This window comes from Cricetulus griseus, chromosome 7 (assembly GCF_003668045.3).
Source record: "Cricetulus griseus strain 17A/GY chromosome 7, alternate assembly CriGri-PICRH-1.0, whole genome shotgun sequence".
In the NCBI taxonomy this organism is placed as follows: Eukaryota; Metazoa; Chordata; class Mammalia; order Rodentia; family Cricetidae; genus Cricetulus; species Cricetulus griseus.
Window position 1 is genome coordinate 66,111,136 of NC_048600.1, and position 16,548 is coordinate 66,127,683.

The 16,548-nt window shown below is 48.9% G+C and overlaps 1 protein-coding gene across 5 annotated transcripts in view; it reads right to left on the reverse strand.

The window, feature by feature from the left end:
- Jade2 (jade family PHD finger 2) overlaps positions 1-16,548 on the reverse strand; it is a 49,825-nt gene that overhangs the window by 29,446 nt on the left and 3,831 nt on the right. For 4 of the 5 annotated variants that reach the window (XM_027427586.2, XM_035447412.1, XM_027427585.2 and 1 more), the window contains exons 2-3: positions 10,432-10,489; positions 7,333-7,427 (exon numbers count right to left, since the gene is read on the reverse strand). In XM_027427586.2, the coding sequence (XP_027283387.1) occupies positions 7,333-7,427; positions 10,432-10,489 (153 nt within the window). Of the gene's footprint in view, positions 1-7,332; positions 7,428-10,431; positions 10,494-16,209; positions 16,294-16,548 lie in introns of all 5 variants that reach the window. The other variant, XM_027427589.2, reaches the window with a different exon arrangement.

The following is a 16,548-nucleotide window of genomic DNA, read 5'->3' on the forward strand; positions in this document are numbered from 1 at the left end:
CGGATCAACACCTTGGTTTCAGTTCCAGGCTACAGCTGGGTACTCAGTGGCCTGTTTCCCAACCTACATTTTTTTTGTTTGAACTACCAGAGGTTAGGCTTGGAAAAAGCTTAATGATTTTCCTAAAACTCCTTTGAATAATTTATGAAAACTAAATATAGAATAAACAGACACCGATGAACAGAAGTCTTGCTGTGGCAATAAAGTTGAGGGGCTGGAAAACAAGCAATTTTCTTAGACTATGAATGTTTACTACTCTTCTCTTTTGGTTGTCTTTAAAGGTCTGCTGCCTAGCAACCAAGTTCTGCTGAGCTGTTGGGACTATAGCATTCTCTAACCATACAAAGGAGGCTTTGGCTTCAGATTTCATCAACCAACCCAAGGGCCAGGGGTTCAAAGGCCACCCTAGAGGGAACCAAAGGCCTTACTCTGCCCACATATAAGGATGTCAACTTGGAGCTTGTGACATGATCCTGCCCCACAGTTTCTTTTCATGAGACCATGAGCTACTTATTTTCTGTACCTGCTACCCAGGAAAGGTTGAAAACAGGTTCCAAGGGAATATCTATGCAGTTGGAGTGACCTCCAAATACCAATAATGACAGTAGGCAACTTCAAAAGTACACTGACACTAGGTCAGGAGGCACATAGAAAATTTATAGCACAATGTGTGATCTGCGGCTTGAAACATTTCACCCTGGAAACTCAGCTCTCCGCTTTCCTTTTCTTGGGGGGGGCTGGATGACTGAGGAAGTCTGCTTACTCCGGAAAGACTCAGCAGGTCACATAATTACAAGGGGACTGGGGGCATAGCTCAATAGATGGAGCACTGGCTTAGCACGTAGGAAGCCCTGGGCTTGATCCCCAGAACCACATAAACTGGGTGTAGTAGTAGTGCCTGTACCCCCAGCATTTGAGAGATAGAGGCACAAGCATCGTAAGTTCAAGACTGTCCTTAGCCATATAGTGAGTCTGAGGCCATCCTGGGTCACATGAGACCATTTCAATAAACTAAACACACGCACTCGCACTCGCGCACACACACACACACACACACACACACACACACCCCAGTCTCATGTGATAAGCCACATAAGGCAGGTACGGAATGTAACCTATGTCCAGTTCTTTCCTGTGTTTACCCTGTAGCACCATCCTCCATATCTACTGACTCCTGAGAAAATGCTTGACAGATGGGTGGGTTAATAAATAAAAAGCAAAACAACAACAAAACCCCCAAGATTTCCCTGAAGTATGACTAATTATGGAAAGTTCCTATCAGGCAGAAAGCATGTATATGTGTGTAGGGGTGGGGGTAGGGTGAGAACACAGAGCCAGTGTAAATTGTCCCAAAGCCAGTGTAAATGGCTTTGGCCAGAACTACTTCTCCCTACTTCTATCCTTTCTGCCCAAGGAAGCTTTGAGCATCTGTCCTGAACCTTATTATTATTATTATTATTATTATTATTATTATTATTATTATTTTGAGATAGGGTCTTATGTAGCCGAGGTTGGCCTCAAACGTTCTCTGCAGCTGAGGTTAATTGTGAACTGTCCATTCTCTTGCCTCTACCCCTTGGGTCCTGGGATTACAGGTATGTACCATATTTTCATGAGGTTAGGAATTGAACCCAGGGCTCCATGCGTGCTAGATAAGCATTCTACCAACTGAGTTCCATAGGCATTCTCTGGAACTGATTGTGTGTGTGTGTGTGTGTGTGTGTGTGTGTGTGTGTGTGTGTGTGTGTGTGTGTGTGTGTATGTGTATTCATGTGTTTGTGTGAGTCTGAGCGTATGCCTTTTGTGAGCAGGGCAGAAGAGAATGTTAGATGTCCTGGAACTCCGGTTGGGGGGGGGGCGTGAGCCACCCACTGAGTGCTAGGAACCAAACTCAGGTTCTCAGGAAGAACCGCCAGTGCTCCTATTTACTGAGACACCTCACCAACTCCAGGAACCTCATTTTAACCACAGTTGTCTCCTGAGTGTCCTATCTTGTCAGATATAACACTTTGTAATGCTAAGGCACAGTTCATATGCCAAACACTTTTCCCTACACTGTTGGCCTAATGTCTGCTCCCACTGTTTCACAGCTGTGGAGAATAAGACCCAGGAGTTAAGAAACCACTTGTTTCAGGTCTGTCTCCAGCCACATTAGTACTTACGCCCCCGAGCCAGCCAGATATTTATTTCATCTTTTAGGTAATCTTTTCTGGGCTGGAACCTGATACAGTTTCTCAGCCAAGAGCAAATTTACATTGCTTATTAGGTATGTAATCCCAGAGAGGGGCTCGGGGAGCTGTCACCTCCACCCAGCTCCAGCTTCAAGCTACCACAGAGCCAAGCCAGTCAGGTGCTCAAAAACACTGAAAATCCACTCAACATCTCTCTTATTTTCATGAGGATAACAGCACTTCCTGCTCTTAAAGAGAATTTATGACACACATTTCCTTTGCAAGACAAGTCCCAGAGGCCAGGAGGCTTTTCCAGCTGGCTGGAAGAACTCCATTTCTGCCTCTACTAGAAGTGGATATGGCCCTATCCACCACCCAAGTGACGTCTCAGACAGCAAGTGCCTGGCTCTGGAGGAAGAGCATCTGCCACCCCCACCCAACTGGCTGGAAATCTGGATCTAATAGGGACAATCAGGGGAATTCTTTGGGGCTCTCCTGTTGTGTGTGGGCGCTCTGCATATGATGACACATGACATCATACTGGTTTTCTTTGTCTGCGTTTGAGTCAGGGTCTCCAGAAAGGAGCAGGCTGGCCTCTAATCTGATATATAGTGGAGGACGACCTTGAATATCTGATCCTCCTGCCTCCACCTCCTGAATGCACCACCATGTCCAGTATATTCAGTGCTGGGGGTTAGACCCAGGGCTTAGTGCATACCGTGTGATCATTCTAACAACTATACTCCCGTCAGCCCATTGTTGGTTTGTCTGCTTGTTTTTAGAGGGGGTCTCATGCAGTCCAGACTAACTTGGAACTTGGATATGGTTAAGGATGACTGAATTTCTCATGTATTTGTGTATATGCTGTGTGTGGAAGGGGTATAAGTGTGCTGTGGCTGGAGAAGAACATTTTGGGTTTGATTCTCTCATTCTGCTGTGACTTAGGTGGTCAGGTTTGCTTGGCAGCCACTTTTACCTGCTGAGCAAGTTTGATGGTCTCATGAGCTTGAACTCCTAAACTTCCTGTCATTGTAAGATGGATGAGGTGCTGGGGATCAAACTTGGGACCTCATGCATGCCAGATGGATGATCTACCAAGAGGCATCCCCAGCCCTGACTACTGTTTTGATACTGACTCTTATTCCAGACATCTGGGAGTCATCTCTGCACCTCCAGGATTATTTTCTGGTTTTGACCCAACAAACTGGCCACGTCATCTTTCTTTCAGTGTAGATATGATCTTTTATGTTGTTTTGTTTTAAGCAAAGCTGCAATGCCGGGACAGGGGGTGTTCTCACATGGCTTTTTGGGACACATCTGGGGACATCCTACTGCTGTTTGTAGAGGGTGTTTTCACTTTCTTGGCCAGATCCTGTGTGCACATGGAGTGTGATGAGGTAAAGGCCTCTGCAGAATGTGAAAGGGCCCACTCCCTTCTCTGAGGACATGAACTCCTCAGCAAAACCTATAGAGGAGCAGACCACAGGATCCTGACTAGGAACCTGACTATCTTCCCTGTTCTGGGACCATTCAAAGTGGCCAACTTCTCCTGACATTCATCCATCCCACTCTCTTCTGGAATCCTCCTCTTTGTGATGGTTTGGATGAATGGCTCCATAGGCTCATATATTTGAATGCTTGGTCCCTAGTTGATAGACCATTTAGGAAAGATTAGGAGGTGTGGCCTTGCTGGAGGAAAGGTGTCACTGGGGGTGGGCTTGGAGGTTTCAAAAGCCCACACGAGGCCCAGTTTCTCTGCCATATGCTTGCACCTTGGACAAGAGCTCTCAGCTACAGCTCCGGTGCTGCCTGTCTGCTGCCAGACTTCCTACCATGATCATGGACTAAACTTCTGAAACTGTAAGTAAGCGCCTAATTAAACACTTCCTTTTGTAAACTGCCTAGGTCACAGCATGTCTTCACTGCAGTAGAAGAGTAACTAAGGTCTTCCTACAGGTTCCACGGGTATCGGGGAAAAGACAGCCATATCTCCAGAAAAGAAAGGGTCCTGGCAGGGCTCTCCAGATGTTCACCTCAAGGCTCAGAGAGAAGAGTCACTTGCCAAGGGTCCCAAAGCTCCTCAGAGGCTGTACTTCCCCCAGTGACACACTCCCTGAAGCATCTGCATCTAGCCAGGCTTCCCAGGCACCCTCACTGCTTGCTGATCTCATTCGGTGGCAGCGGAGGCTCACTGGCTTCACACCTTCCCAGGGAAATCCCCACTACTTGGCCTGCTCTTCAGCCCTAGGCATAAGGAAGACACCAACCACAGGGCAGGTCTCCAGGTCTCTCCCAGAACAATCCTTAGCATCCAGGTAGGCCCCTGCCCACTCCAAGTGTGTGTGTGTGTGGGGGGGGGGTATGGTGACAATGTGACATTAGCCAGGATGATTTTGTAGGAAGGCCCCTTCCCTTGCCCTCAATTAGATACTGTCTGCCACTTAACAAGCTGGCTGGGAGCAAGAAGCCTGGACCCATTATCTTGGGGAAAATTAAGGCCAAGCTCTCAGCTTGTTCCCCAGTGGGAAGGCGCTTACCTATAAGTACCTAGGGGTAGATCACTGGTTTTGGAATATCAAAGATGATCTCCGACTGCAACTTAACATCAGATTCTATGAAGTCACGATCCATGAAGGAAAAAGCAGTAAGATTCCAACATTACCGGGCGAGAGAGCACAAGCCACAACTCCAAGACTCCAGCAGAATTTTCGCAGTACCATTTCCTCAGACTGGGGTTCTCCCTCTCTGAATTTAAGGTTCCCACCTTTCCTTCCATGGCCTAAAGGCAAACTGCAACTCAGCCTGGAACTCCCCTTTCCCTGCAGCTCAGGGAGAGGCCTGGGTAAGAAACCATAGGAGAAAGCTCACTTCAGCCCTGTCCAGGGTCCTGACTCTTGGTCAGTGCTCTGTGGTCCTGGACCATGTTGGTGTGAAGAGCACCCCACAGATAGGCAAGGAAGGGTTATCTCTAAACCTACCCTCAGCTATTTTACAGTTCACCACATTTCCACTACTAGTTCAATGCTAAGCACCGTGGTTCCTCAAGTTCCCTACTCCACTACTGGACACTCAGGAATTAAAACAGGGAATGAACCACAGTTTCCTTAGCTCTGCAGCCACTAGAGAGCAGGGGTTCTGCACCATCCTGCCACAGTAAGAGCACAGAATGTGACCACCTGGCAGTTATCCCACAAGGCACTGGGCAGATGGGGCTCCCAAGAACCTCTTTTGTTGGGGTGCCTGAAACCTTTGACCCCTAAGCCAGGCAAGGCCCTGTGCCTCCAGCTCACTCACCAGAGCAGGCACACACTCTTGCAGCCAAGTCCCAGCCTTTCTCTCCTCCCTCTCATGAGCCAAATCATTTGGAAGCTTCCATTGATGCTTTCTTCTCTGCCCCACCATAACTCAGAATTTATGCCGGCCACGGCTCAACCCTCTCACTCAGAGGATGAGGAAAACCTCTCAGGCTGCTCTCCAGCCTGCTGTGGGAGGAAAAAGGCTTGGCTGGAGTTCAAGGCAGAGAAGACTCTTTAGTCCTCCAGGGTGGATGTCACAGCCACCTGCAGGGGCTCCTGGTCTGGGCCAGGGCCGTGTACAGCTAGTCCCCAGAAGGCGCCTTGACAGAGGTTCAAGTCTATTTTTAGGTACAAAGCCTCTGGGCTGGAAAACCCAAGAGGCTGGGGAATTTTCTGGCCCCATGCAAATTGCTTTCTTCTCAGCCTTGCAGACACCTGTTTCCTCCTAAGGTTGATCCCAGCCAGTGTAGAAGGCCCCTCATCCCCCACAAGCTTGGAGGGGGTGGGGCAGGGGATGAGATGGCGCCCTCAGGAGTTTCCCCATCTCATGCCAATACACAGAACCACAGGGAAACTGGAATTGGCCAGGATTCTCAAAGGCAGCATCCTCAGATCCTAAAAGAGCATGGCAGTTCCTGCCTCCCAGGACCAGGAGGATCAAGTAAAGGTGACTACAATGTTACTCAATCCATGAAGAGGCAGAGCCTTCCAAGAGCATACCTTTTTGTTTTGCTTCCCAACCAGTATTTGGCACACTCTGTCCTCCCAAGCAGCAAGCTAAGGAGGAGGGTATAGAGGAGTCAGTGTGCTCTAACCTTGAGCCTCAGTATCCAATTCCCTTCTTCACTACAACCCCAGAGACACCTCCATCCTACTTCCTCTCAAGCCTGGTTTGGAAGGTATCAGGGTTGGCAAGATGGCCCAGCAGGTAAAGATGCTTGCTACCAAGCCTAAGGGCCTGATTTTGACCTTTGGGACCCCAGTGGCAGAAAGATCCAACTTCTTCAAGTTTTTCCCTGCCCTCTACATGCACGCCATGGTATCCACATGCATTCGTGTGTACCTATGTGTCACACACACACACACACACACACACACACACACACACACACACACACACACACACTAAACAAATCACTGTACTTAAAATGTCTATCATTCTTACAAGGTCCCAACCCCACCTCCCAAGGGAAGGGTGCTAGAGCAGGGCATCTTGGGAGACAAGGAGTCATTTGTTAAGAACAAAGCTCTGGGGGAGACCACCCCAAATACACATCCAGGAGCTGGTAAAATCTGACACCAAATGTCCCTAGTGGAGAGCAACAGGTGGAAAGGGGAGTGTGGCCTGGGAAAAGATGAGGTCCTTGACCCCACGCCAACGCAAAGCATGTGTAAGGAACAGGTTGGAAATGCCCTCAAAGTTCTCCCAGCTACTTTATTTATTTTTGGTTTTTCGAAAATACCAGGTTATGCCTAATGTGGGGGCACACACCTTTAGTCTTTAGTCCCAGCACTTGACAAGAGGCAAAGGCAGTTACATCCCTTCGAGTTTGAGGTCACCCTGGTCTACATAGCATGTTCCAGGCCAGCCAGGGCTACAGAGAAACCCTGTCCCACAACAATCAATAAACACACCAGATTATATCACTGTCTTGCTTATGAGTATTCAAAGGTTTCTCTTGGGTCAAGAACGGCTCAGATGAATTGGTTCCCAATCATTTCATCTGGCCACATTGGCCCTTTGCCAAGAACACGTGGCCTTCAAACATCTGCTCAGCCTGTTCTCTCATTCTCCACAGGTGTCAGCTCCAGTCACTTCCCCAGCCCAGCTTCATCCTTCCTGGAACCTTACCACCACTACTTACCTCTGAGGGCTTCTTTTCGTTCTGCCGGGGCCAGCCCGACTTGGTACTGCTGGGCAGTTTGGAACATCGTGATGCTGATGTGGATGTCACATGACCTGCAGAGAGAACACAGGCCATGAAGGGTCCTGGATGGTCAGAACCCAACCACATCAGAGGATGGCAAGTCTTGAGGAGAGACACGGGTTGTAAGATCAGGAGGTGGGAGGCAGTGTCCCTGCTCTGGGGCCTGGCCTTTGGACAGACCAATGGGAATATGAAGGCTCCTTCACTCACTGCTGAAAAGGGGTTTAAGAAATCAAAGGCACTGGGCATTGGTGGCACATGCCTTTAATCCCAGAACTCGGGAGGCAGAGGCAGGCTGATCTCTGTGAGTTTGAGGCCAGCCTGGTCTACAGAGCGAGTTCCAGGATAGCCTCCAAAGCCACAGAGAAACCCTGTCTGGAAAAACCAACCAACCAAACAAACAAACAAAGAAATCTAAGGCAGTTATCAGCTGGTTCTGTGGCTCCAAAAACAAAAACACTGGCCTTCTGAGGTTCTGTTCCTACTTGGTCAAAGATTGCCGGAACATCCCATGCCCTGTCTCCCGTCTGCCCCAGGTTAGGAATATCAGGACATTCCTGCAGGCATTAGTAGGTTATAGAGGCAGGGTAGGGCATGAATCTGGGCAGACCCAGAGACTACAGGCTAGACCCAATCATTGCCGCCACAGGCAAATGATTTGATCCCTATAAGCCTGGAAGGGGTGGATGGGTGATGACCAGTGTTAACTGCCACGGTGATAGGATCTAGAATCACCCAGGATGTAGGTAAGCCTCCAGCATACCTATGAGAGATTGGTTAACTTCTAGCCAAGCCCCTGGACTATTTTGACTAGTCTGGGTTAAGGAGGGAAGACCCACACTAAAGTGACCAACACCCCACCACAAATATACACCCCAAGCTTGGGGTCTTGGACCATATAAAAAGGAAAAAAGCATTCACCTCTCTCTCCTCTTCTCAACTGCAGAAACTACTCATGAACCTGCGCTCCAAGCTCTTGTCACCAGGCCCTTCCTGCCATGATGGACTGGACCCTGAACTGTAAGTCAAAATAAGTCCTTGCTTAAGCTGCTTTTGTCAGGGGAGTTTATCCCAGCAACAGGAAACACACCAATACAGGCTGGCCTCAAACTCATGCTTCTCCTTCATCAGCCTCCTCAGTGCAGGAATTAGGAGTCTGTTTGCTTCCCTAATGTGAGTGTAATGGTATACAGGAGTCCCTCAAAGGTCCATGTGTCAAAGACTTAGTCCTTTAACTAAGGTGAGAGGTGGCTTTTTAGAACCTGGAACCTCACAGGGATTGTCACTGAAGCCAATTACTCATGCAGTGAAAGTCCCCAAACTGTGAACTAAGTAAACCTTTTGTTTCATAGGTTAACAATTTCACATATTTCATGATAGCAACAAGAAGCTGATTAACAGGGGTACGAGATAAATTGTCTTCTAAAGGCTAAGCCAAGGATACCCTATCTCTAGCCTTAGGATGGTGCAAAGACATTCCTAAATTTGCCATGACTGCAGGGTCCAAGGCCTTTGCTAGACTATAGGGCAATGGCCTCAGCCAAAAGAACCAGGAAGACCCAAGGGTTTTTCTATTTAACAGCTGGAGCTGACCTGGAACTTGCTATGGAGACCAGGCTAGCCTTGACTTCCCCTCACAGAGATCCATCTGCCTCAGCTTCCCAAGTGTTAGGAATAAAGAAGTGTACCACCACAACCAGCTCAATGCAAGGTATTTTTTGATGAACACGGGAATTATCAGTCATGGGTGGGCACAGTGGTGGGAGCTGATGGAGAGGACATCGCTCCAAGTTTAGGTACAGCTGCCGCTACTCCAGGGTTTAAATGCCCAGAGACCCTGTGACTCTGTAGGTATCTTCCCATCTCCTGCACTAAAGTCAGGAGTAGAGGCAGTGGTTCTTGGTTTTAACTAAGTCAGACAACACACAACATACCTTGGCCACAGAACTCTGGATACTGTGATTCCCTCCTGCCATAGGGGATTGGAGTGGAGTGGGCTAGAGCCAGAGTCAAAACCACAGGACAGTGAATGAGGCCCATAGGCAGGACAGGGCTGGGTATATCAATCCTCTGGCTGCTAGGGAGGCTATAGAGAGGGGTTTGGAACTAGAAGGGGCCTTACAGATGCCACTAGTTGGCCAGGTCTAGAGATGTAGGGCTCCAGGCTCAGCCTCCCCAGTAGTGTGGCCTCTTGCTTAGAGGCCCTCCATCAAAGTCATCACTGCAAGGTGGGATCTTCCTGGCATGTCCCTTCTCATCCATGAAGATGGAACTCCTTAATTCAACAGGCTCAGGAAGGCCTGGTTTCCCAGGCCATCAGAGAATGACTACCTTATGCCATCCAACACCCAGGAGGAAAGCTCTCACCACACACAAATCTCTTTCTCTGCTCCTAAAATGTCATTTGTTCCTTGACAATGTGGCCTTCGCTCCACTTCTAGCCATCCAACTGACAACCCACCCCTTATCTAATCTACCTCTGAGACTCTATTGCCAAGATTCCACGAAAGCTGGGCTTCTCCATTAATTTCTTCAGCCAACATTTATAAATCACCTACTATGTGCCACATTGTAGCTGCTAACAGAGCCATGAACACAACAGGAATCTTCTGACTAAGAGGTTAGAAGGTTACTTATTATAATGATCAACTAACTGCAATAAAGGGCCACAAGTTTCATGTCTGTTTTGTAGAGACTTCTAAAGGGGTCCCCACTCAACAGGAAGCCAAAGGATTCATTTTTTTCTTCTTCTATCAGCCAGCAGCAAATGCTCTGAGGGGAGTTAGTCTATTCCAATCAGAGGAAGACCTACCTAGAGGGTAGAGTAGTAGAATAAAGGGGATGGTAAGGCTCTGTCTGGTGTAAGGGCAGGGTCTGACTACCTCAGAAGCAGAGGAACCTAACTTGAACTGGTCTCACCCACATGGCAGCCACAGGCTGAGCTGAATGGAAGGTCAGCCTTCTCCTGCCAAGCCTTTGGGTCTGCCAGTATTACTTAACCCCTGTCCCTATATAGCCCCAGGTGGGAGGGCTTACTGTCAGTGGTATCCGAGTTGTCGCTGCTAATGGAGTATTTTCGCCTCTTCTCTTCCATCTGCAACAAAAGGCAAGAAGGGTCATTATCCTCACAGACACCTGGGGAAAGCCTCAGTCTTTCTGGAAAACATTCATCAGCTATGTCCTCAGCCTACACTTCCACATAGAGAAAGGATGAGGGCATGCCTCTCTTCCAGCCTCATTCTTTCCCTACCTACCCACAGGGCCAGTGAAAAGTGGCCCTGGGGAGCTCAGAGGAGCAGAAGTCTGCCCAGTGGTGTAAAAAGGACAGCAGGGAGACCAGCAGGAACAAACTGTAAGGTGACAATGACCACTCAAATCCCGGTTCCCATTCAAGGAAATGAGCAGACCAGAAAATGCAACCCACTGCAGGGACCTCTTAAGCACCCCCTACAGGGAGGAGGGGAAAGAGGAAATAAGACTGGTTCTTTCAAGACCATTTTATCAAGGTTAGGCACAAACCATCACCGAGGTCCAAATCCTAAGCATAGTGGCTACTGGGGTGTGGAAATGGGGTAGCAGGTACTTTCTCAGACAAAATTCAATCCTATTTATCTCAGCTTGCACTATCTGACTTTTAAGACACTAAGGGTGGCTCCCTCACAAGGCCTGGACAACTTCATCCACAGAGCTGAGCTCCCAACAGCTTGGTGAGCTCTAAGATACAGGCCCATTTACAGATGAAGCTTGCCTCGCTCCACTACTGAATGGAGCTGAGCACTGAACCCCAGAGCCTGGGGTCTGGTTCCCAAGAGCTCCTTTTGTGCAAATAGTCTGCTTCAACTGGAAAGCCGTGTCTACCCACTTCTTCCTCGGGTCTCGCAAAAGTCTGCATGGTGGAGCCTGCTTGGAGAACACCTAGTGTTTAATACCTGGCTCAGGTGGGGGTGCTCCTACCATGTTCCTGTTCATCTCTAGAATGGCCTTGCCCCAGCCAAGGGCACGGAAGGAGTCCTTAGGGAGAAGGCACCCATAGCGCAGCCCATCTGCCCCTCACTGTGTGCCTCCCACACCCACTGTCCTCTATCTCTAGCCAGTTCTTGTCAAGCTATGGGGTACCTGGCTTCCTGCAGTGGCACAGAGACCCTGGAATATCTGCTCACTAAGTGGGGAAGAAGATTACTTGTATCTCCTGGCCAATCTTGACAACCTTCCTGCTTTATCCTTGACCTCAGTTAAGAGCCTCTTTTACCCATGGTTCCCCCAACAGACCCAGTGTTTCCTAAAGCACAAGAGACTGAGAGACACCTGGCAGATCAAGCAACACAGGAACAATCAAGACCTCACCCTTTATAGCAGGCAGGGGGGTCCCCTAGCACACAAGGACCCCATGGAGCTCTCAGAGTAGTGCTTGGTCTTTTGGGTGGATATGATAACTGCCCTACTCGAACTCTCAAGAGGAAAGTGAGGCTCAGGAATGACCCATGGTGGCAATGTTTGTTCCAGACTTAAAAGACCCAATTTCCGACCAGCAGACTTCACGGCCTCTTTGCAGCAGAGAGAGCCCAGAACCACCGCCATCACCCTTTGTGACATCCAGAATCTGAGGAATGCTGGCTTGCTAAAGAACTCTGGCCTTAGCCCACATATGGTACCGCCTAGTCCTGTCAATGGTGTAGCAGTAAATTCACCTCTCCAATTCCTCCAACAGCCCCGTCCAGGAATTCTCTCATTTTCATCAAAGAGGGCAACAGTATTTCCAAACCAGGATCTCCTGTAGCACTAACAACCAGATGGGGACGGAGGACAGAGCTCAGTAGTCACCAGCTGTGTGCTTAGCACATACAAATCCCTGGGTGCAGCCTCTGGTCCAGGAGGAAGAGGAGCAGGAGCTATGTACGGTTTATGTATTTATGAGTGTTGAGTTCAAATCTACCACACACAAGGCCAGAGGTCTTGGCAAAGACATACTTCCCCCAAAGAGGTAAACCGGATCTGATTTCCCCACACATTTGAGTTTAAAATGCTGGCAACTGAGTTAGAATTTGGAGAACACCCTGCAAGGGCCAAACGAAACATTTGCTGGCTAGAATCAGCTGGCCAGACTAAATAACAATGAAGAACTCTCAGTACAGTGGCTGGAGCACCACACGGGTGCTTAGCTAGTAAATGCATGGCGGCGGCCGTGAGCCAGAATGGAGAACCCTACTGAGGCCAGCCCTTTGGAAAGAATAGGCAGTGACCATGGCGGCCCACACTTTTCTCACAGTGCTGGGTCCTTGCCCAGAGACCAACAGGTGACCTGTCAGTTTCAGACCTATACCCAGTCCCTTCAATGGGGCAGCCCTTTGTTTCACAAATCACCTGGCCCACTGGCAAGAAAGGGGACAGACTAAGAGGGTAACTAACAGGTGGGGGTGATGGAGCAGCTCAGTCAGCCTGGCCTCCTGTTCCTCTTTAATGACCCCTCCCAGCTCTCTCCAGGCAAGGTCTGTACTGGCAGATGACTTCAGTGGCACATGGCACTTGCTTTTGAAGGACTAACTACTAAGTGTAAAGGGGAGTCTAGGCAAGAAAGGATTTTTCTTGCCATTCTCTGGGTTCACTGCACTTCCCCTACCATCCCAGGACTGTGGGTGACCAGAGTGCCCTCAATGGAGCAGTGGTCCATGCCTGTGCGCTTCCTCAGCAGCACAGCCAACCTCTGGCAAGTCCTGAACACACTCACATTTTCCACCACTACAACCATCACCACTGGTTCAAGCCCATCTCACCTGGCCCATCTATGTTCACTTCCTTGCTTTCACTACAGCTCTCAGACTCCAAACTCCACACAACAACCAAAGAGATCTTTAAAACTTAAATCCTGACACATTGCCCCAACCCCCCCCCCAAATTCCTTCACAGGCTACCAGCTGATCGAAGGCCAAATCTCATCTCCTCACAGAGCCTACACCAATCCAGAACCTGCCCACCTCAAGCTCACAGGGACCACCCCCTTCCTCACTACATCCCAGCACAGTGGCTTCCCTTTTGTTTCTTCTTCCAAGCCAGAGATCCTCCATGCTTTCAGACCTGGGCACAAGCTGTGTCAGCTGCCTGTGTCATTTTTTGCCCACTACCCTATTTAGAGAAATAAGGTGGCCCGTTTCTGTCTTCAGAGCGCCCATCAGTGTTTAGCTACTTGCCAACTGTCCCTGGGAATGAGTAAAGAGCATGTCTGGCTAGATCGTTGTGTGAACGCCAGGAACTCTCTCACACTGCACCCAGTATAATGGGGAGTACTGAACACATTCTGGTCCCTCCCTCCTGGAGTGTCAGGACCACACAGCCCAGCTGGCCGGCTTGCTGCTGGCAGACACCAACACCCCAACCCAAGATTCCCTCCTGTTTTCACAGTCCTCCTTCCCAGTCTTGACCCTACACATTTTCCAGGCAGCTTTATTTGGTTGGGCTCTTGGCTAATGACCAATGTCAACTCAGTAATAGGGCAGCAATTTGGTGGCAGATGTTTTCTTGGCAGCATAGGCCATCGGCCTTAGTCCCCACTAAAGTTCTGGCCCTGGAACACCACTGCCCAATGCCAGTCTCTTTTAAAGATGTCTCTGCAAATAAATTCAAATAAACACCCTGGGCCTCCATTAACGCCCTCCCAGCTGACCCTGGGAACAGTGGGTCTTTCAGGCCAGCTACTGCAGCCACTCCCTGGGGCAGTTAAAACACCCCAACCTGGCCTCCAGTCTCTCCTCTCCAGGGGCCACTAGGCTTGCCCTCACACACACACACAGTAGGATTCCGTCCTCCTTAAAAAAGGGGGGAGAGTAAGGACGGGGTGGGGGGGGGATCTTCAAGCAGGCAATTTACCATTCCAGACACAATCTCTCAGAGAGAAACAAAAACTCTCCCTGTCTGAGGCAGACCGAGAAGGCGTGTGTGTAATAAGATGCTAATACAATTTAATGATATTTCGGCTGGAAAACCTGTCCTCAGAGCCTCCTTGTGCAAGGAAGGCCAGACATTCAGAAAACAAGAGCTCGCACACTCTTAAAATGCTTCAAACGGGGGTCACAGCCCCACTCTTTCCCGGCTCTCATTAACTTTAATGCCTTCTCAGGGACAATAATTGCAGACACAAAAAAAGTGATTTTGTGCACACAGGGCAGAGGGCTGCTGTCTGTGACTGTCAACTAACTCTACTTCTCCAGGAACCTGAACCTCCTCTTTTACTACATCAGTGCCTACCTGCTATTCTAAGTATCCCAACCAGTACCTACATGCACTGTGCAGGCTAGCTCTACCCAACCAAGGATATCCCAAGAATGTGATGGGTTGTCTAATTTATCATTTGGTACTAAGCAAAACTCACTGGACTGTTCTGAATCTAGCTGCTATCCATAAGCACCTGTTGGACACTTCTCATCTCTTCTTCAGAGAAGAGAGCTGGCTTTCTAGCCTAGCCTGGAGCCAACAGCAAAGGTACTGTGCATATAAGGAACTGGCTGGCTTCAAGTTCATTGAGACTGGATGATAGGACGCAAGTGCCACCACATGTCTCATTCTGGGCTCCGTCTTTCCTCCCTTCCCTTTCACTATAGTGAGAGATTGAACCCAGGGCCTTCACTTTCTTCAAGTGCGCAGCCATCAACTCCATCCTCAGCCTTAGGTCTCTAATACAATCTGTCATTTCCTAAGCTCACCTAGAGAGAGGGAATATTATCAATCCCACTGGCTGATAAATAAACTGAGGCCTACAGTGCTTTTGCCACGGCTGGGAACGACATTCAAACCTAGGCTAGCTGACTACATTGTCAAGGGGCTCAAGTTTGTAGGTAGGATTACAGTTCTTAGTATGGATGGAAGTTTTCCAAACTCCAATGGGATTTCTGAGTGGAAGCTAAGAGGATTCCCTAAGGTCCCAGAAACAACCTACCTTAGGGTTAAGCTTTGAGCTAACACCTGCCATTTATGTTTAAGCCATATGCTATAGATCCCATATGGGGGACATAGCAAGTGCCCCAACCACAACTCTGACCTCCTCTCATCCAACCTAAATATCTATGAGATCTCTAGACAGCCTACTGCACATTTGGTGAAGTATTTGATGAGTGCATAAGACAATCAACCACCTTCTAGTCTAACAGAAACACTGGTTATAAATAACTGGAATACCCTGCCCACCACCTCAAAGACAGGGGAGTCAGTGTCAAAGGCTTCATTTAGATATTAAGGTACAATAGGGACCTGGGGAACCACATACTCACATTGTCAATGAGAGCTAAATGGCTGAGATCTTTGACAGCCTCTTGGATAAAAGTCACTGGCCATTTAGCCAGGCAAATTGGGGAAAGTTAAAGCATGTTGGATGGGAAAACATTTGCTGTATCCAGAGTCCAAATAACCCTGTCCTTAAACACTTCATCTGTCAGAGTGCTGGGGAGACCCTTGGCCAAACAGTTTCAAAACCAACATTCACTGTTAAGCCCTGCTGCGCAGGGTGAGGACTTCCCTCTACAAGGCATTTGCTGTGGAACCAAATGCTTTCCCATTCAAAACAACAGCCAACAGCACTTGGAACTACGGAGGAGAGGGCTCCAGATCAAACAAACACCCCCCCCCTCCACACACACATACCACCACCACCATGCAAACTTTCTCAATAAATTATTCGCCCGCTTCGGATCAAAGCCGGTTTTTGCAGCCTGTGACCTAAAAAGCAAATAGCATAGCCTAAACATGAAAGCCTTCCTCCTTGACTGGGTCAGTTTTATTACTCACCCCCCCCCTTTACAGTTTATTCTGTTATTTTCCTCCTCTGCTTTAGTGGATTGCTCTGCGAGTCCCAACCCGCCCCAGGAAGATGGGACAAGAGAACCTGGAGGGCTTGTGTGTTTGCTTGGGGCCCTAAGGGGAAAAAAAAAGAAATCAGGCGAGGGGGAAAAAGAAGTCAGTACCCTGAGAACCCAGGAAACAGGGCCAGGCCCGGTTGGCAGTCCTCTGCTTGGCCTCTCTGCCAAATGTCCTACTGGGAATTTTACCAGTTAGAGGACGGAGGCAGTGCCACTTTGGGAGGAGAACCCACCTCCCAAGCTTGGGTCTGTTTGCAAGTATAAATGTTTAAAGGTCCATCCTAACCGTTCCTCCGGGCTCAAAACTCTT